The sequence below is a fragment of the Poromitra crassiceps genome, assembly GCF_964638095.1.
Source record: "Poromitra crassiceps genome assembly, chromosome: 28".
Taxonomy (NCBI): domain Eukaryota; kingdom Metazoa; phylum Chordata; class Actinopteri; order Beryciformes; family Melamphaidae; genus Poromitra; species Poromitra crassiceps.
The window spans coordinates 6015619-6035946 of NC_139651.1; the positions used below are offsets into that span (position 1 = coordinate 6015619).

Below are 20328 nucleotides of genomic sequence, written 5' to 3' on the forward strand. Positions count from 1 at the left end.
CCCTCATTACAGTTGAAAAACTAGATGCTCACAAGCCATTTTTTTGCAAAGTCCAATTCAAGTCTCAAGTCTTTGAGAAAAGAAAGTGGTGTGCTGAACACACCCCTTGGTTATGTGGTGTGCTGAACACACCACTTGGTTATGTGGTGTGCTGAACACACCACTTGGTTATGTGGTGTGCTGAACACACCACTTGGTTATGTGGTGTGCACCACTTGGTTATGTGGTGTGCTGAACACACCACTTGGTTATGTGGTGTGCTGAACACACCATTTTGGTAATGTGGTGTGCTGAACACACCACTTTGGCTCCTGGGGCCCCAGCTGATGCACAAAAAGAAGAGTAAAAAAAATAAACTAGAGACATTATCTTTATTTTGTAAAAATGTGCAGAACACAACTGAACATAGGTCTTCCCTTCTCTTGACAAGACAGATCAATATCAAAATCTCAGCATCTATATAATCACAATTCTTTTTTTGATGTATTTATGGTATGTCCACCAGTTAACAAGAGCATTGTAACAATATCTACTCTAAAGCTATTGGTGGTACACATTGACAAAGATATGAAAATATATTATCAAATAAAAATAAACTTAAGGGAAAAAAAACACTGACTCTGAAAATCATCAGCCAAACCCACTGGTTATGTTACCATTTACAGGAATGACATCATTAGAAGCTTTAAACTCAACACTGTCGCCCCCTCACTAGGATGATTAAAGACTGACGGAAATCAGATTTGGTTCTTAATAAGGCAACAGCACAAAACTGCAGCAAAGAAAACGGGACAGCAATCAAACTGTCATAATAACGCAAAAATAATAAACAGTCGGCTAGAGGGCGGGGCAAATGAAAGAAGAACGCCTCGATCAGTAACTGTGAAGGCTTAGTGAAGAGCTGGCAGCTTGGTTCAGTAGGTCAGTGTGCAGTCGGGGAGGTCAAAGGTCATCGGGTCAGGAGTCACAGATCAGCGGCTCCCACCCTCCTCTAACCTCATCCACCGGACGATGGGCCTCTCCTGGCCGGCCTCCAGGTGACCGAGCCTCCTCCTCCGTCTCCTGTCAGGGGGTTGTAGCCTGCAACACACAGAGCAAAGTATGGGTCAAACTCACATACAGTAGGCCTATTTAATTTCACAACCAAATATAGCTCATGGACGTTCTCAAACTATAGGATACAGCAGCGCTTCTCAATATGTGCAGTCGCCAGCCGCTTCTTCTTTGGTTTAGTTTAGTTTATTTAACAAACTCCAAGTACAGGGTGAAACCATATAAATGACATTGTCAGGGATAGCACGATAAAGTCCAGGACTTATTTCCATCCAGGGACCAGCGATCGGGGGCAGGACATAGCGCATGGGAGGATCACGCTATTCCCCCCAGTTTGGTCATCTGGGTAGTGCCTCTACACTAGCCCCAGATAAAAACACATACTGTACCATACCACCACCGTTCATCTGGGTAGTGCCTCTAACACTACCCCAGATTTTAACACATTCACTGCCAGACGTTTTTTTTTTACTGTAGTTAGCTTCTGCCAGAGGGGTTTTTTGAGGATTCTGGCTCATCTTTCAAGACCCGAGGCAGGGCCGATCCTGGCCATTTGGGTGCCCTAAGCGTAATTGTTCTGTGGTGCCCCCCCCCCCGTAAAACTTTCAATAACTGTCAAACGAAAGACTGCAAAATCATTAATTATGAACGATACTAGTGTATCTCACATTTCATTACATGTGGGAAACAAACAATTGTTAGAATTACTGTACATGTCAGCAAACAAGTGATTGTTAAACTGTACATGCAAGCAGGGGCGGACTGGGATCATAATTCAGGCCGGGCATTAGATACCAAGCAGGCCAGGCCGATACAGGCCGACGTGCGTGCCGGCGTCCGAAGGGCGGCGGCGAAAAATTTGGGCTGTTTGAAGCCCAATTTGGGCCGTTTGAAGCCAGATTTGGGCTGTTTGAAGCCAGATTTGGACCGTCTGAAGCCCGATTTGGGCCAGTTGAAGCCAGATTTGGGCCAGTTGAAGCCAGATTTGGGCCGGTTGAAGCCAGATTTGGGCCGCTTGAAGCCCAATTTGGGCCGTTTGAAGCCCAATTTGGGCCGAGTCCAATTTTACAATGAGATGCACCCTGAATAAAGTAATAAAACCACTAGTAAACCAGTAGGCGGCGCCTGGCCTGCTGTTCAGTGAGTGGCCTGACTGAGGGCACCAAAAAAAAAAAAAAAAAAAAATTTTTTTTTTTTTTTTGGTGCCCTCAGTCACGTGATGCCCTACGCAGTCTGCGTACTCTGCGTAATGGGTTGGAGCGGGCCTGACCCGAGGATTATTTTCTGCTAAGATTTTGTGAACACACAATATCTCAAAAGAACTAATAGAATGTGTGCTTTCTCTGTCTAAAAGAGTTAGTTTGTAGAGTTAGTAGTTATGTAAGCATTAGCAGTTGAATACAGCATGGTTTCAGCGTCAGAAAAATTATTCAGAGATAAACGGCTTTTTGTGAAATTCGATAGAACAGTCAGTTTAACCATTCATTTTTGGCATCAGTAAGACGTCAGACATCTAAACAATAGTTTTGAACAGTAATTTCCTCCATAACAGCAGGAAACCCCCCTCTGCTTCCAACTCCTCCCTCCGTGGGCGTTCTTCTTGGCTGCAGCGGCCGTCACAAGCTTGTCACCAGTCTCACTGCTTTGCTGCTGCTGCTGCCTGTCTGCGCGGCCGCTGTTTGAGGAAGTCTGGATGGACTCGCTCGCTTCTTGGAGTTTTGGTTGAGAGCTTTGATGAAGCTTTTGCGATTCTGGTCATATTTATGCTGCGTGTTTCAAAGTGTGTTCCACCTGTAATCTATTATGCAAATTTGCAATCCCGCATCGCCAGCAATCAGCGCGAAAACGAAAGCGTTTTCCCCCATCCATTTTCATGAGAATGGCTGCTTTTTGCTTGCCTTCCTCTAGTCAGGAGAGCACTGTCGCCACTTAGTGGGTCGGTGGAATGGGTTGTAAACGTTCGGTGGCTCCAATAATTATATAAGAGATGTAAAAGGGTTAGATGCACATCCCACGGTCAAAAAAAAAAAAAAAAAAAAATTTGACGTATTAATACGTCATTGGCAGTCAACCGTTGGATTATTTTTGACGGATTAATACGTCATTGGCAGTGAACGTGTTAAAAAAAACACACCCAGATAAAAACACATACCATTCCACCGTTCCTACAGACACGCGCTACTTCCTGCTGGTGAAACCCCTCGCTGTCGGGTGAAAAATTGGGGGGGAAAATGGCAGAAAACCAGAAAAAAACACACAGAAACTTTACTTTACAGCAGAAAAGAAAGAGGGCGCTGTTTCTCCAGCACAAACCCTCATCATAACACATAACCCCTGACATGAACACAGCTGCTGCGAGACCAACACAAACATCAGGGGGGGGGATGACATGCGGCAAAGGAATACGGGTCGGACTCGAGACCCGGGGTCGGCCCTGCAAAGGACACTTTTGCTCTACCGGGTCATGTCTTTTCATGAAGAAATAATCAAGTACATACCAGCGCCATCGCGTAGCGACTTCTTGTTGGTCTTTGGTTTGGGCACCGTGGTCGATGAGCTGGCCTCTTCGGTCTGCAGTGTTAACAGTGACATTCGTCAGGGCAAAGCAGCTTTGCGTACATCTTTACATTATCGCAATCGCGCTCGGCTTGACTCTTACCGGAGGGAGCTTTGCATTTCCTTTGTAACTCTTTCCTTCTTGCATACTGTCCCACGCCTCGATTTTCTGCCTCCTCTTCTCCTCCTCCAGCTGCTCAGGACACATAACATTTCCAGTTCAGATGTGACATCAGTGACAGGTGATCTTCTTGCTAACTGTGTGCATTCACACCAAGGCGAGCAAAAAGCTTCACTTGAATTATTAAAAATAATAATAATAATAATTAAAAGCGAGCGAAAATGTGCTAAAATTGTTGGTGTGAACGAGCCAAAATGTGTGTTGCTCAAATTCACCTCTTTCTGCTTCTCTCTGAACAGCGCTGCTTTGGCATCAAACTCCTCCTGCATCTTCCTCCTGGCTGCCTCCAGGCCTTCTTGTCGTCTCACCACAGACAGGGCATCTAAGCGACAAATTAGGTGGTCAGTCTCAATTTCAGGACACTGGGACAGGCAGTGTGTGTTCTTCTGGTTAAGCTCACACAACAAAGCTCTGGGCGGGGATTTCTTTGTGACACTGACACTTATCTCCCAGCGAATCATGATCAATCTAATGTTACAGGGAGTTCCCACTATTTAATTCAGTATAGAGAGTCCTGCTTCCTGCTTCCTGCTTTCTCCCTGTACCAGCGCTGAAAAAAATATGAATGGCGGTGAACGGAGAATAACGTTACTTTTTTTGATCCCGTTTGAATTGTGCCACGGGGTGCCAACGTTAATTTTGTCAACTTAAAACATAACTCTGCATGTAAAGACAGTCGCAGTTTGTGGTCAAACTGAAACGTAGGGGTTAGTTTCGTATCAAAACCACATAGCTCGTGGAAGCTTGTGGCATGTCGCCGGTCTTCAGCTTTGCCGGTAGAGAAAGTGACATCACTTAGGCGCGACAGTGTATTTAGTCTTTCTGATTTATAACTTATAGTGCAACAGTTTGGCGACAAACTGCGACTTTCTTGACATGCAAAGTTACGTTTTAAATTGAACCCGTGGCACAATTCAAACGGGATCAAAAAAGTAACGTTATGCTCCGTTCACCGCCATTCATATTTTTTCAGCGCTGGTACAGGGAGAAAAGCAGGAAGTGACGTTCACTTTGCCTCTCTATTCAAGGGTGTTGATTCACTAAACCCAATGACTGATGACTGACAAGATATTACTATTTGGTCAAATGTGATAGATGAAGGTCACCAAACTATCACCTTCAAGTGAATAGTCCTGAGCCACATTCAAAAATCCAACAAGTATTTACAAACTGACTGTTGTGGCAAACATTGCTTTTTATTGACGTGAATTTATTCTCTACACGTGATGGGCATTTCTTTGTTGGTGACATCAGAATTGAGAAGTGTATGTCATTGATGAATCGACAACTCACCTTGAATTTGGGTGGAGGGGCTGCTGTTGGCGCGGCTGGCTCTCTTCTTCATAAGATGCTGGATCAGCAGGTAGACCAGTACAGTCACAACAAGCAGGTGCCATCCATAGTGGGCCAACACGTCCCCTACTGTGGGTGGCAGGAGCAAACCGTTTATCTTCAAGTGACAACTTTCACGATAAAGTAAGCATGGAGGGAAACTCTTTGCTGTCTGTCAAAAGTAAACACCTAGCCCCATATACGCTCTCGAACGAGCGACACACCGACTTCCATAAGTCAATTGGGGGACTCGACCGTTCAAAACGCTCTCCTACCCGTCTCCGACATCCGATTGCATCCAAATTCTATGCTGGTGATATTATTTTTTGCGGGTTAGAGCTCCCAGCCGTCACAGCACTCAACAGCGCCACTCTGGTCGAAAGCTTGGTAAAAAATAATGTCACCAGCAGCACATAATTCGGTAACGCTTTAGAATACAGCCCGCAAATAAGCATGTAGTTAGAGTATAACAACGGGGTTTAGGGCTGTAGTTATAGTCTAACTACGGGGTTTAAGGAGTGAATTATAAGATCTGTACTTATAGTCTAACTACGGGGTTTAAGGAGTGTAGTTATGGTATAACAACGGGGTTTAAGGAGTGTAGTTAGAGTATAACAACGGGGTTTAAGGAGTGTAGTTAGAGTATAACAACAGGGTTTAAGGAGTGTAGTTAGAGTATAACAACGGGGTTTAAGGAGTGTAGTTATAGTATAACAACAGGGTTTAAGGAGTGTAGTTATAGTCTAACTACGGGGTTTAAGGAGTGAAAAAATACTTTAACTAGAGGGTAACAAGATCTGTACTTATAGTCTAACTACAGGGTCGCGGGCTGTATTATGAAGCAGGGGACAAATGTTTGTACTTATAGGCTAATTACGGGGTACCACACTGTACTTACAGGGTAACTACGGGGTTTAAGGAGTGTAGTTAGAGTATAACAACGGGGTTTAAGGAGTGTAGTTAGAGTATAACAACGGGGTTTAAGGAGTGTAGTTAGAGTATAACAACGGGGTTTAAGGAGTGTAGTTAGAGTATAACAACAGGGTTTAAGGAGTGTAGTTAGAGTATAACAACGGGGTTTAAGGAGTGTAGTTAGAGTATAACAACGGGGTTTAAGGAATGTAGTTATAGTATAACAACGGGGTTTAAGGAGTCTAGTTAGAGTATAACAACGGGGTTTAAGGAGTCTAGTTAGAGTATAACAACGGGGTTTAAGGAGTGTAGTTAGAGTATAACAACAGGGTTTAAGGAGTGTAGTTAGAGTATAACAACGGGGTTTAAGGAGTCTAGTTAGAGTATAACAACGGGGTTTAAGGAGTGTAGTTATAGTCTAACAACGGGGTTTAAGGAGTGTTGTTATACTCTAACTACACTCCTTAAACCCCGTTGTTATACTCTAACTACACTCCTTAAACCCTGTTGTTAGACTATAACTACACTCCTTAAACCCCGTTGTTAGACTATAACTACACTCCTTAAACCCCGTTGTTATACTCTAACTACACTCCTTAAACCCCGTTGTTATACTCTAACTACACTCCTTAAACCCCGTTGTTATACTCTAACTAGACTCCTTAAACCCCGTTGTTATACTCTAACTACACTCCTTAAACCCCATTGTTATACTCTAACTACACTCCTTAAACCCCGTTGTTATACTCTAACTAGACTCCTTAAACCCCGTTGTTATACTCTAACTACACTCCTTAAACCCCGTTGTTAGACTATAACTACACTCCTTAAACCCTGTTGTTATACTCTAACTACACTCCTTAAACCCCGTTGTTATACTATAACTACACTCCTTAAACCCCGTTGTTATACTATAACTACACTCCTTAAACCCCGTAGTTAGACTATAACTACAGCCCTAAACCCCGTTGTTATACTCTAACTACATGCTTATTTGCGGGCTGTATTCTAAAGCGTTACCCATAATTCGCATAAAAAGAGGCATTTATGAGCAGCATCGAGTTTTCAAATCCCTCTGTCGAGAAGCAATGAACCCTTCTGCTCTAGTAGGTGGCTTTGAAATGTTTCTGTGACACTTGTAAATACGTCGTGCGTATATACTATAGCGTATTGCTGACTTAGACAGCTTGGGAGCGAGAGTTGCAGGCAAGTCTTAGGCCAGTGATTCCCAACCAGGGGTACGTGTACCCCTAGGGGTACTTGAGCAGCTTGCAGGGGGTACTTGGAAAGATTTGAGATTACAATTTACTTCCAAAATGATTTAAATATATATATGGCATTCCAAGTCATTTCATAAGCCCAATGTTAAAATGGTACGTCCGCGCTGCAACTATTCCCCCTGGCAAGTGTCAACTGCTATGCTGATAAATGGTTCAAAAACATTCAGTTGCTGTCACTCCAGAAACAGGTTTGGGGGGCCTGGTGACAAAAGGGAAAAAAAGGCCAAGCCCAAACACCAGCAGTTCAGTGAAACAAATATTTTGTATGGATTTACTTGTTTGTCTGCATTTCAACTAAAAGTTAAACGACAAATTTAGGAGAATCATCAACACACATGAGTGAGGGGGTACTATCGGCATGGAAAAACAGCTTAAGAGGTACATATGACATAAAAGGTTGGGAACCACTGTCTTAGGCCATGTTCACATTACAAGCAAATCTGATTTGCTGATAAAGTCATTAATCATCATCATCTTGATTGGTTTCCCAAATCTGATTTGGGAGTGTGTCCGCACTGCCACAAATCTGATTCTCAAGTCGGATCTGTGTGTCCAGACCTAAACAGCCTATCTGCATGGGTTGCTATGGTAACGACGTGGGCGTCAGTAAATACGTACATTGCTGACTGGTTTTCCTGTGCAGAAGCATTTGATGAGGGTTGCGAGTGATGTTCAAATCAGATTTGGTGGATCTGTCTGCACTGAAGTCACATCAGTCGAAAGCAGATTGGAAACTACCTCCATGGTTTGGGACAAGTGACACAAATCAGACTTGGAGCGTCCAGACTCATAAAACCAATCTGGATAAAGTCATTAATAGGTCACTAAAGTTCACAAATCAGATATGGCCTCCTAGTCTGAACATGGCCTTTTAGTATGTACGGATACGGGACTCTTGTAGGGTAGCATCGTCTACCCGGAGAGTTACAACGGGGCTATATATTGTACTAGCCTACTGGTTGTCAAGTAAAGAGCGTTCACGTTTAACTCAAAGTGGTCATCATTATGTATTGTGTGAGAGAACCAAACCCAACATAATACTAATACTACTAAGAAGAAGAAGAAAAATAGATTTCCTTGAAATAAACTGCTTGCTTTCCCCCCACACTGACAGGTATTGCGTCATGTTCTCACATAACAACTGTGCATCTTTGTCGGTAAATATTCTAATGGCATAGATTTCAACAGTGAGTCGACACGACAGTAGCTAGCTAGCATGCTAGTCTGTACTGTTACCAAACAGCCACCAAGCCCAACCCAAAGAGACAATAAACTATCGTTAAGGGTAATAGCTAAAGTAAATTAATCGAGCGAATCGAAAGTTATCGTTACCAGCTTGATTCAGGAAGCCAATATCCTGGTTTTTGAGGGGACCCCTCTCCACTTGAGGCACGCCATCGTCATCAACATCAACAATCTCCACATCGTCCATTTCTGACACAATAACGTTAACAGTTGCTCACTACTTGCTTGAGTTATCCGCTGTATAGCTAGATTGATCTATATAGCGTTAGTTATTATTTGTCGTGGACCGTAGTGGCTCTTCCGTGTGTCAACCATCTTGGCTAAGATTCGCTAGCATGCTCGCAGACTAACTATTCCAATAGAATGGATCGGCCGGAGGGACGGGGGAGGGACCTAACCCAGCCTGTGACCCAATCATCACTCCTAATGCCTAAACCTGACCAATCGTCACTCGTCATGTCCCTCCGGCTGGTCCAATATAGCATACAGTATGGGATGACGTGTTGTTATTAGCTTCCTGCTGTCCAGTGGGAAAACTCATTGAACAGTTGAGTGGAACAGTATTTTATACCGTTACTGTAGTATTACCATTTGAGAGGTGTGAAGTGAACTGTTATTTTATTGATTTTAAACATGAAGCTTTACAGCTTTTACATGTTCCCATGTTCCCTGCAACACTCGTGTCTGCAATGCTTATGACTGTTAGTGCCACTGCCACACAATTCACATGATACATGGCATACATGGTAACAGAAACAGAGGACGCTACACAGTATTTTCAAGTTCAAGTTCATTTATTGTCTGCTTTCACAGAAATTGGTTGTAATGTGCAACAAGTGCCAACATACAGAAAGTCAGATACAGATACAAAAAGATAAAAGACACATGGGCACATACAGACTTAAACTTGCAGCAATGTAACGTCCTAAAAACCAGACATAAAATGTAGAATATAAAAAATAGAAGATAAGGCCAGCAATAAATCCACCTGGAGTTTGTAGGGACAGGCAAGTCTTTTGTATTTGTATTTTGTAGATAGGCCTACTGATAGCCTATATCGTTTATTGAGTTAACAATTTAAAGGAACGCTTCCAACGGTGGATATAACGATGAATAAGCAGGTGGCTCGTCCACGGGTGTGGTAATTTTCAGAGATGGACACCCGCGGACTCCCCGAACGTCCTGCGCACCTTCGACCACTCCAAGGTCTACGTCGTCGGCGCGCTGGTGGACCGCTCCATCCAGAGGTGGCAGCACGGTTCTTCTTCGTTTGAAGTTCAGGCCTCTTGCCAACCTCTTCGGTGGGGAAGGCTTGTTGGACACCGTTCGCTGTCCATCTCTGCCATGCTGTTGTTGCTGGCAACGGTCAGTGTGCAGGCTGTACTCCTCTGTGAGGGCCTTTAGCTTTTGCTCCCAGGCATTCTCCTCCAGCAACCGGGCTTTCTCTCCTTGGAGGATTAAATTGTAGACGTCTTCGTTGTCTTGTTGGAAGGCAGCCTTCTCCCTCTCCAACACCTCAGCCCTCCTCCTTTCTCTCCCAAACAGTTTCTGGTTGTCCTGGTCTCTTCTGAGCAGTTCTTGGCAGAGGTTGTTGAAGGAAGCATTTTCCTCCCTCTCGGCATGGAGCTCCTCTGTCATCTGCTTGAGCCGGTTCAAGGCCATGTCAGTGGTAAGCAGGTAAGAAGCTGCAGATGTAGTCATAGTAAGTAAAGAACGTTTTCAGGTCACTGTAGACTGGTAGACTGCTGAGGATTCAACCTCCAGCACTTATATTGGGACGCCGGGAAGGGTTTATGACGTCATGACTGACGCCAAACGTTCTGAGCAGAGTGATTGGTTCAGCGTTGAGCGCAGGTAATCCATATATGGTATGACGTCGCGCTCATCACTGCACTGTGAACAAAACAAAACAAAACACTGGTGGTGCATTATCTGACCAGTAGTGTTAGGTTAATTGTAAATTACTGTTAGGTTAATTTATTGTAAATGAGGGGTTTGTTTTTTAATACGAGTAAAAACGGAAAATCTGGAGCAGCCCGGAAATACGACTCACTAATGCCCCCTACACTTCCGGTTGCTCAAGATGAATGATTTTTGGTTTTTCAAAGACAGAAAAGTGAATTTTATGCAACAATTTGGAAGGGGTAACTATATTTATTTAAACAAAATTCCTACATGCTGAGGAAAAAAAATACAAATTACAAATAATGACTGCAACATTTAAAACAGGGAAGTAAACTTTATCATGCCAGTTCAAATTAAAACATGACCACAGAGCATCTTTGAATTGTAACTTCCTGCTTTATCACTGTATTTCCATGGGAAACAACATGACTGAAAATGTTAACTAGATGAAAAAGACTGGAAATAATTTACAGTAGAACCTCATTTATCTAAACACTCCTGAACCACACAGGCATTGTATTTTGTTTAGTACAACACTAAGATCAGATTTCTTTTCATGAGGATAATTTGGCAAAATCAAAATATTTTTCATTGATCAGAATGGAGTGTTGTTGATAAATGGGACTAAAACAAGAATGAACTATGGTCTACTACTGCACAGTTAATCTTTTAATATAGAAAAGTGACAAGGATCAAGGAGTGATGCACACACTAATGATAGACAATGAGATTTTAGTTTAACCCTCCTAACCTGAGACACTTGAATCCAAGCCAAGCATAATATCAGAAAACTCTCTGAGATTCTGCTTAATGGATGAAAGTCAAGGCTGTTTTTGTCAGTTAATCAATCAGCGTCGATTGACTTGAGTCTGTAACAGATCATTATGATCAACAATCAATTTCTGGAGGTAATGTGTACTGTAGCTCCACTGTAACGTAGGCTCCACTCTAGATCCCATGGTAGAGCAGATCATATTTGGGGATATTTTGAGGGTCTATGGGACTCTGGACAATCATCTTCCCCCTCATGGCTCCTCTGTATATCACTTCAATCAGATCCATGAAGTCCTGCTTGGTCTTAAAGCTGCCAACAAACTTTGTATGATCCGGCGAACTGAAAGAAAGTACAGTATAAGGAAGGATTGCAAATTAGAGATAGATAGATAGATAGATAGATAGATAGATAGATAGATAGATAGATAGTATGTCGTCGTGCTTATCAGACAATTAGCTACACAAAAAGAAAGAGGTTGTACATTTCAACACACTTCACCTACCCATAATCCACCTTCATGTGCTGTCCATTGAAGAAGAAGACAGTGGATGGGATGTAACTGATGTCAAAATATCTGGTGTAGACAGGGGCTTTATCCACATCGACGATGTAGATCGACGCCATGTTGCTCAAGTCATGGGAAGTTTTTGACAACTAAGGGAGGAAAGAAACGAAGAATTAACCAAAGTAGACGTGATACAAGTCAACAATAAATACAGCAAGCTAGCAAACTGACTTACAATCTCATCCAGATGGAGGCAAACAGAGTCTTCGTCTCTTCCAAACCTCAAAACTACGACTTTTTCTGCTACACCCTTGATCACTTCATCTATATCTTTTTTGCACGAGAGTTTGGATAAAAACAAACTCATGTTCAAAGCAAACAGATCAACCCACACTTCCAATCCTTTTGCTCGACAGGAGGAAATCACACTCTGTTTACTGTGCAACACTGTGAGCAATCCGACTGGAAACTGGGTAAAATAGTTGTATAATTAAGAAAAGTTATTATTATTATACATTACACGGATACTTAATAGAGAATTGAAATGATGACGAAAATGTTAGTTGTACGATAGTCACGGCAGGGAAATTTTGCGATCATCCACTGAGCAAATATTTAATACCTAGTTGCGTTTCACTACGACACATTAAAACGTAACACCACTACATAACGTGACCTTTCCGACAAGCATGGATGTTGAAGAAGGGATAAGGAACTTCGTCAAAATTGGAAAAACGTGGTAGGGTGCAAGTGCAATATATATTTAGAATAAACGATTGTGACAATGGAGAAGAAACTGAACCGCTTGCTGCACTCGTCGTGTTGGTCCGGCTAACAAACTTCAGACAGTCCATCAGTGACAGCCTTGATGTGTATAGTCTCAGGGTTTAACTAATTTATCGCAATGTTGCGGATCTTATCTACGCCGGTTTTCTATGAACTGTGGAAATGCGGTCTCATTGCGGTGTCCACTACTACCAAGCGGCAAACCCTGACCAGGCTGCTATTCAGCAGCACCTTCTCTCATCACAATGCAGCCATCACCCGCCACTTCAGTACTGGATGCGCAGTGAGGAAAGATGCGTTCCAGCCAAAAACAGAGCAACCCGAGGAGAAAGAGAAAATAGATTTGGACATATGGAAATCTGTCATGCGATCCCAAACCGCAGCAGATGAAAAGCAACAAGTAGACGATGAAGAAGAAGCAATCGAGGACGCAGGAGAACCAGGTGATGGTAAGGATGGGTCCACCACCACACTGGAGGCCACCAGGGAACTGGTGGGGATGTGGCGGGAGGCTGGGCGGCAGGTGCCTGAAGGGATGACGGACGAAGAGGTTCAGACGCTGGCACAGCTCACCACCAAGTCCTCCAAGAAAAAGTACCTCAAGTACCTGGCCATCAGGGAGGGCCACAAGAAGCGTGACAAGAAGAAGCAGCAGGAGAGAAAGGCGGAGAGGGCGGCCCAGTTGGAGCAGACGGGTTCGCCCGAGGACGGGGACGAGCCGAGCGGACCGCCACTGAACAAGACGTTCCTGCTGCAGTTCTGGGGCCGCTCCCTGGACAAGCTGCTGGGCTGGAAGAGCGTGCAGGCCATGACGTTTGGCCAGCCGCTGGTCTTCGACATGAGCTACGAGCAGAGCATGTCCAGGCGCGAGGTGGAGAACACCGTGTCCCAGCTGATGGAGATGGAAGGGTGGAACCGCCGTGCCGCCGACCCCTTCCACCTTCACTTCTGCAACCTGCAGCCGGACGGCGCCTACCGGCAGCAGCTGCTGAAGCGCTACGGCGCCGAGGCCTGGGAGCGCCTGCTCATCACGGCCACCGAGCGGCGCCACGTGGACGTCTTCCCCCGAGAGCGCCTGGTCTACCTCACCGCGGACTCCCCGAACGTCCTGCGCGCCTTCGACCACTCCAAGGTCTACGTCGTCGGCGCGCTGGTGGACCGCTCCATCCAGACGGGCCTGTCCCTGGCCAACGCCAAGCGTCTGAAGCTGGCCACCGCCCGGTTACCCCTGGACGAGTTCCTCCACTGGGAGATCGGGGCCAAGAACCTGACTCTGGACCAGATGATCCGCATCATGATGACCGTCAAGGATACGGGGGAATGGGAACAAGCATTCAAGTTTGTGCCTACAAGGAAGCATGATGGCTTCCATCAGCAGCAGCAGCCGGAGAAACGGGTTATGAACTACGGCGTCAGAAATAAGGGAGTCGCACATCATGGACAGAGAGGGGATAGTGGAAATAGTGGCGGGACGTACAGAAGTCGAGGCCCAAGTTTTCCCAATTCCTATAAAGACTCCGGTCAGGACAGAGTGTCCTATAAAGCCTCTGAGATCACAGGTGTTATCAGAGAGAAGGGTCAGGACAGAGTGTCCTATAAAGACTCTGAGCTCACAGGTGTGGTCAGAGAGAAGGGTCAAGGCAGAGTGTCCTATAAAGACTCCGAGCACACAGGTGTTGTCAGAGAGAAGGGTAAGGACAGAGTGTCAGTTGGCAGGATAGCAGGACTGACTAGCGACAGAGAAAACAACCCAGCTGTAACCAGGCTACGGTCATCGTTTAAAAGCAAGCTGGAGAGCCAAACAAGTACAGGCAGGAGCAAGAAGGTCTGGTGGGAGGATGAGTGAAGTGAAATAACTGTCTGACTTTGGTGTTTGGGACGTGGGGTTCACACAACTAATGTAGTCAATGACTTTCTGGGGACAGGTGAGACCCGTCAAAGGTGGTGAATAAACTGTTCTAATAACGGTCATTGTTGACGAAAGCATTGTTAATACTTCCATGACTTGCTAATACTTCACTGGTGTTCTGGCCTGCCTTTTCCATATGACCTTAACGAGATTATAAAGAATCAAGACATCTCAAAAGGTACAAACGATTTATTTTGGTCTTTGACTCGGGGGAAACAGTCTTACAAAGACAAAAGGTTTAAATATCATTTTCGAGTTTGCTTTCATTTTACATTGTAACCACAGCTGAAAGAGCAAACTTTTCCAAACCCAGGAAATCAACCCAAAAGAAAGTTTTTCAAAAAGGTACCGTCTTTCAAGTTGTTCCATAGAAGTATATTCCAAGGCGCAAACAGCAGAAACATCTGTCCCATTATTTAATGCTTATTAAATCATATTGGTCACTCTTTTGTATTGCTAATGATTGTTGCACTCCAAACTAAATATCTAAGTTGCTGTATAGTGAAACATTGCGTTACAGAATCAAATAAATTCTTTTAAACGAACAGAACATGTCGATGAAAACATTACAATAAATAAAACATAACCATAACTGCAGCCTAAACAATACCGTTTTGACTTGATACATTTCTTTGTACTCAACATTTCCTTTGAAGCAGCATTAAAATGTGAGTCGTACTATGTATCATCGTGTCCGTGATGAATGTTGCTGTCATGGATGCCATGTGCCAATATGGAGGGCTTCCTTACTCCTGTGTGTAAACATGTGTAACCGACCAATCACCTCACGATTAACCCATGAAGTCCAGACCAAGTCCACTTATGGATATATTGATACAGATATAAATAAAGCTCAAAACACACTAGCCTAATATTCAAGTCATAACCAGACGGCTTGTTTATCAAGTAACACTGATGTCGTCTTGATATTAGAACCAAGCAATAAATAGCACTTTCGTGGTTAAGCAAAGATGCAATGGTTATACACTTTCATCGTATTATCATGACTATTGAAAACAAAAGACAGCAGCATTTTTCTTATTTAATCATTTCAGATCAAAGGTCAAAAGAGAGCAGAATAAACGTAGGCCAATATAATTCACAACTATCAGAATGGAAAATCAAATGTATGCAACAACCTGGGCAGCTGCACACAGAAATGTGTACTGTAGCAGCAGAATCATGCTGCTATGGACAGTGTGTGTGTCTGTGAGAACGCCTGACTTGACTTGGTGTTGACTGGGGAAGTCACTTCATAAGGAGCGGCCATATTGCCCAGAGTTCTCGGAGCATTTGGAAATGAGCCTCGCCCCTGCACGCAGTGCACGGAGCATTTGAAATGAGCCTCGCCCCTGCACCGACGTTAAGACAGGAGGCTGCATGGCCCCCTAATAAGACCTCTACAGCACCAAGATGTCTCCGCTGCAGCGCTCGCAGCAGTTGAAGGTAATGTTCTCGTAGCGGGTGTACGGGTGAAACCTGCCGATGCTCTTCTTATTGGTCAGAAAGGTTGAGGGGGAGGGGTCACAGAGTGGAGGCCCAGCCTTGTTTTCGGAGCAGGAGATCGGATCTAAAATCTTCAGCACCTAAGACAGAAGTGGGAGAGAAGACGTATGAGTCAATGACAAAAATGGTAGCAGGCTAGCAGCCCGGTTAGTTTCAGGGGGATTGCCTGTAAACATCCTCCATTTTCTCTGTCAGCTACAACAACACAAAACCAACACCTCCCTCGCTCTTGCGTCATTTCAATCCGCTTCAAATGTATACGCGAGGCGTCAGTGGAAAAGTTGGAAGGCGGTACTGCACCTTCTCAGCCATCTTCTCCGCTGGTGTGTTGCATAGCTGTTCAGCTGGCGCGCTGCTGCTGCTGCTCTTCACCATGCTGTTGCCGATGTTGCCCAGCAGGTGGGAGTTGATGGCGTCTGCTAGCTTGTGATTGGCTGCGGCCAGCTCACCCGTGCTGAGTGGCTGGGCGCTGGGGTAGTAGGTCTGCTGTCTGCCCCACTGCAGGGACACCAGGAGCTGCTCGAGAGATCTGACGGTGGAGATGCAAGAACATCAGCATGCTTTTCTTAAAATTTCGAATTCTTCGGCTGATTTGGAATTGATGAGTTCGTTCAGGAATTGACGGCAACCCGAGAATTTATTTGAAGGTGCTTCCGTTGCGTGATGTGTAGGATCACGCTCCAGTGTGTGTCGGTACCTGTGAGTGAGCACCATGTCTCTGGAGAAGTCCTCTCTCTCGGACAGCAGGTCCTGAATCGCCCCTTGGGCTTCTCTGGTCTGACGCTGCAGGCCTGCTCTGGCATTCGTCAGCTCCTCTGCCATCACTCTGGAGAGACAAGATTGATCCAGCTGCTCACTCAGCAGAAGAATACGAACGGGGTTCCTACTTCCTACACATTCCCAATTAAAATAATCTATAGTTTTCCCAGACTTTGATTTGTTTTGAAGATTTTGTCTGGTGTTCATTATGATTTTTTCAGAGATAGACATCTTTCCCCTGCTAACGAGGTCATATCACTGTATAGATGAAGATTGTTCTTCACAGCCATCAAAATATGAGATGATTGGCAGGGTTCCATATTATATTATAAACTCCATAGTTATTTTTTCAGGCTGGATGTGATTTTGGTGGGTATTGAATAAAATGCATGCCTGACAGCAACTGTGAACATTATTCTTCACATCAACAGAAACTGGACTCAAAGTGGCTCTACATTACAACATAAAAGCTAGAATTACCGGTATGTGTGTATTGGCCCTGAACCACAACATTTTCCATACTTTTACCGACATTCTTTTTTCAAATCCCCAAAACTATTCACGACCTGGAAATGATCTAATTAATTTTTTATACTCTTCCAGACCTGCCGCAGGAACCCCGATAAATAGCAATTATGTGAAATCTTATTGAACCCTGTATGAAACAAGGATCAAATGACAGTAGCTGGAACTTGTGCTCCGATATACAGTGAATCCTCATCCCTACACCTCTATTCATTTCTATTCAGCACATGTCCTGGTTCCATCTATCCACACTCCATACCTGCTGGCCAGGAACTTGCTCCTCCAGACGTCGCACTGGATGCTCATGCGTTCCAGCTGCTCGGCGGTGTGCGACAGACTCCTACCCAGCGCCTCGTTCTCCAGAATCAGCTGGTTCTTCTCGCGCGACATACGCTCAAAGTGGTACTGCAGGTCGTCGCCCAGCGACGCCACCAGTAGTTTCTTTAGCTCGCGGTTCACCTGGGGGCACACATGGGGAGAATGGCTGAGACTGTCCACGTTCCTGAACGTCAACCCCAAGGTTGGGAACCACTGTCTGCGTTATAGATTTATGTATCTTTGTACTTCTGATTTTTGTTTGGATATTGTGGTAAATTAAATTGAAACACGTTGCAGCTGCTAAACTAGGCCTATATTTGCTTTGAAGTGGTTGTATTAGTATTTATTTATAGCAAATAAACTAAGTTTTTGTGCATTATAATGATTTCCCACTTCTTCTATTTAATGCTCTCTGACCCATTGGGTATAGATTCTTCCAATGCTTTTTTATTTAAGTAAATTAAATTGCCCATAGATAAATTGTAAACAGCTATAAACCTGATTGGGCAGAACACAGGTCTAATATTCAAATAAAAACATCTATCTAGCATCACTTGGTCTTACCTCTGTCTGTACCCGCAGCTGATTGGACAGGCCTTCCTTATCTTGCTGCAGCCTGCGTTCGGAGTTCTGCAGCTTGTCCAGTGCACCCCTCCAGTCCTCCACCAGAGGGGGGGAGGGAGAGCCTCGCTCCTCAGCCTGCTGCCAGGACTCCCCTTTCCCCTCAACAACGGGCACCGCCCGTCCGCTCCGGGAGATGGCGGCACGCGGCACCACAATCCTGACAGCCTCCACCTCTATGCAGGCCTCTCGACTCACCTTGCCCAGGTGGAGCACCCCGAGAGGCTGGGGGGCAGCAGTAGTGTGGCTGGGTTTGGGGCTGTGCTTGGGGCTGGCCACCTTCAGCAGGGCAACTGCAGAAGGCAGTGGATCTGTGATGATCTCCAGCACGGCCAGCGGTTTGTGCGTTTCCATGCCATCACCGGGGCCCCTGACCGGCACATGGGCAGAACCTGGAAGAAACAAACAGAGCTGAGTCTAGGGCTAACTATCTTTACTTGATAGGTGTGCTTCCTCTTCCTACCCCTATCTTCTGTCTCAAATCCAAGTTGGGTGAGAGGAAATGAGATCCCTGTCCATTAGGAGCAGGAGACAGGAAAAAAAGGCAACAGAGAATATGGAGGATATGACTACTGAGAGTCACAACGAGTCTTCTCAAACCTCAAACCATGCTGGCAGAGGGGTTTTTATCAGGATGGCTCATCAGTCTGTTGTGACTGGCTGAACAAAGATAAGGAATGTACGTAGACAGCAGTCTATGAAAGGTAAACACTTCATGTTTCAAGCAAAACTGTACATACCTCTCACAGTAGTAGTCATGGTGGAAGCGGGTTGGTTGAGTGGAAGCTGGGAGACGATCGAGGTGGATGTTGGCTCTTTCACCTAGGACAATTCAAAAAAGAAAAAGTATTTGCATGAAACTTGTGATATCACTAGTGGAATCAAAACTAAAATAAGGCTTGAACGAACCTGTGACGTGAGTAAAATGTTAAGTCTGGAGCTACTGTCTGTACTGCATAAACGTTCAACAGGAAAATGATTTATCAAATAAAAAAATAGCCTGTTTTTTGTGTTTGATGTTATCAGAAACGAAACCAAAAACAACAATCCCTACTAAATCCCTCTGGACGCTCTGACTGCTCTCAGCCACGTATTAATGTATGGATGATGTTGTGATGTGTTTATACATTTCAGAGACAGCGACCGCCGACCACACAATGCTAGTCAAAGGTCAACGTTTACAGCTGAGCTTGCTTCACTGAATGATTAACAACAATACACGTTCACGTTGGCTAGACAGACCATTATTGTTGCTGGCAAAGCAGATTGAAGTTTGATCACTAAAATTAGCCATCTACAAGTGGGGACATTTTCCCGATGTAACTGACATTAGATTCGTAAGAGTGAGCAACAATATTAAGCAACATACCGTCAAAGAACAGGGTCGTTCCCCTCCACAGCTAATTCGTGTTAAGCAGCGGCAGCAAGCTTCTTCTTCTTCTTCTTCTGTTTAGTTTTACGGCGGTTGGCATCCAAAATGTTGCATTACCGCCTCCTTCTGGACTAATACATCCACTATTCCTATTCCATTACAGTCTTTTTAACAGTCCAGTTCCTCTCAAAAAACTGACCACTATTTTCTTCCCCTCCACTACTCCCACACATCCCATTATAGCCTTCACACTGGCCTCTATTTGTCCCAGTCTCTGCAGTCCAGTCATCATGATCACCCTCTCTGCTTCATATCTCCTGCATGAGATCAGAACATGCTCCACTGTCTCCCTAACTTGACACTGACTACAATGCCCAGTTGGATGCTTCCCTATTAAACTAAGTGTTCCATTTAAGTTGCTATGACCAATTCTCAATCTACCTATGACTCTCTGTTCACTCCTATTAGCCCCACTATTCCCCACCACTCCCACTTTATTTTGTATACTATGCAGATGTCTCCCTTTTATTGCCCTATCCCACTGCTGTTGCCACTGTGTAACTATTTCCCTCCATACTATGCTCTTCCCCTCTGATTTTGAAAGTTTGATGTCAATGTCCACCTGTTCTCTCCTGATCGCCTCCTTTGCCGCCCTGTCTGCTTTCTCATTACCTGAGATTCGGCAGCAAGCTGTTTATTTGTCACCGGATACAGTTGGCCTCTGGCGATCAATGGCGCATGCTCCGTAACATCTGACACAAAACCGATCTCGAATCTGCCGCCATGTT

The 20328-nt window shown here is 44.6% G+C and overlaps 4 protein-coding genes across 5 annotated transcripts; 1 reads left to right on the top strand and 3 right to left on the bottom strand.

Annotated features, from left to right (window-relative positions):
* Positions 1-354: 354 nt before the first annotated feature.
* selenos (selenoprotein S) lies at positions 355-8879 on the bottom strand. Of its 2 annotated transcripts, XM_083662133.1 has the most exons (7): positions 8647-8879; positions 5084-5212; positions 4006-4112; positions 3713-3802; positions 3552-3624; positions 3206-3257; positions 355-1080 (listed from the first exon to the last, which is right to left on the bottom strand). In XM_083662133.1, the coding sequence occupies exons 1-6, from the start codon at positions 8744-8746 to the stop codon at positions 3232-3234; spliced, it is 525 nt and encodes a 174-aa protein (XP_083518259.1). In that variant the 5' UTR covers positions 8747-8879; the 3' UTR covers positions 355-1080; positions 3206-3231. The 2 variants fall into 2 exon arrangements, with proteins under 2 accessions (XP_083518259.1, XP_083518258.1); XM_083662132.1 differs by lacking the exon at positions 3206-3257.
* A 1824-nt stretch (positions 8880-10703) lies between these two features.
* On the bottom strand, positions 10704-12127 carry txnl4b (thioredoxin-like 4B). The gene is made up of 3 exons (XM_083662105.1): positions 11980-12127; positions 11742-11893; positions 10704-11578 (listed from the first exon to the last, which is right to left on the bottom strand). The coding sequence occupies exons 1-3, from the start codon at positions 12109-12111 to the stop codon at positions 11413-11415; spliced, it is 450 nt and encodes a 149-aa protein (XP_083518231.1). The 5' UTR covers positions 12112-12127; the 3' UTR covers positions 10704-11412.
* A 375-nt stretch (positions 12128-12502) lies between these two features.
* On the top strand, positions 12503-14416 carry trmt10c (tRNA methyltransferase 10C, mitochondrial RNase P subunit). Its single transcript, XM_083662286.1, has one exon. It carries the CDS (start codon positions 12649-12651, stop codon positions 14374-14376), a length of 1728 nt encoding a protein of 575 aa, XP_083518412.1. The 5' UTR covers positions 12503-12648; the 3' UTR covers positions 14377-14416.
* Positions 14417-15816: 1400 nt separating this feature from the next.
* blzf1 (basic leucine zipper nuclear factor 1) lies at positions 15817-19639 on the bottom strand. The gene is made up of 7 exons (XM_083662287.1): positions 19538-19639; positions 18909-18990; positions 18112-18560; positions 17489-17688; positions 16643-16771; positions 16246-16474; positions 15817-16025 (listed from the first exon to the last, which is right to left on the bottom strand). The coding sequence occupies exons 2-7, from the start codon at positions 18925-18927 to the stop codon at positions 15840-15842; spliced, it is 1212 nt and encodes a 403-aa protein (XP_083518413.1). The 5' UTR covers positions 18928-18990; positions 19538-19639; the 3' UTR covers positions 15817-15839.
* Positions 19640-20328: the final 689 nt, after the last annotated feature.

Coding starts and splice junctions, on each gene's coding strand:
- trmt10c (XM_083662286.1), top strand. CDS start 12,649: ATGTTGCGGATCTTATCTACGCCGGTTTTCTATGAACTGTGGAAATGC.
- txnl4b (XM_083662105.1), bottom strand. CDS start 12,111: ATGAGTTTGTTTTTATCCAAACTCTCGTGCAAAAAAGATATAGATGAA. Junction 11,894..11,979: donor GCCTCCATCTGGATGAGATT/GTAAGTCAGTTT, acceptor TTCCTCCCTTAG/TTGTCAAAAACTTCCCATGA. Junction 11,579..11,741: donor CACATGAAGGTGGATTATGG/GTAGGTGAAGTG, acceptor ACTTTCTTTCAG/TTCGCCGGATCATACAAAGT.
- blzf1 (XM_083662287.1), bottom strand. Junction 16,772..17,488: donor AGCAAGTTCCTGGCCAGCAG/GTATGGAGTGTG, acceptor TTGTCTCTCCAG/AGTGATGGCAGAGGAGCTGA. Junction 16,026..16,245: donor CGGAGAAGATGGCTGAGAAG/GTGCAGTACCGC, acceptor CTTCTGTCTTAG/GTGCTGAAGATTTTAGATCC.
- selenos (XM_083662132.1), bottom strand. CDS start 8,746: ATGGACGATGTGGAGATTGTTGATGTTGATGACGATGGCGTGCCTCAA. Junction 4,113..5,083: donor CCCCTCCACCCAAATTCAAG/GTGAGTTGTCGA, acceptor TTTGTCGCTTAG/ATGCCCTGTCTGTGGTGAGA. Junction 3,625..3,712: donor GAAATGCAAAGCTCCCTCCG/GTAAGAGTCAAG, acceptor TTAACACTGCAG/ACCGAAGAGGCCAGCTCATC.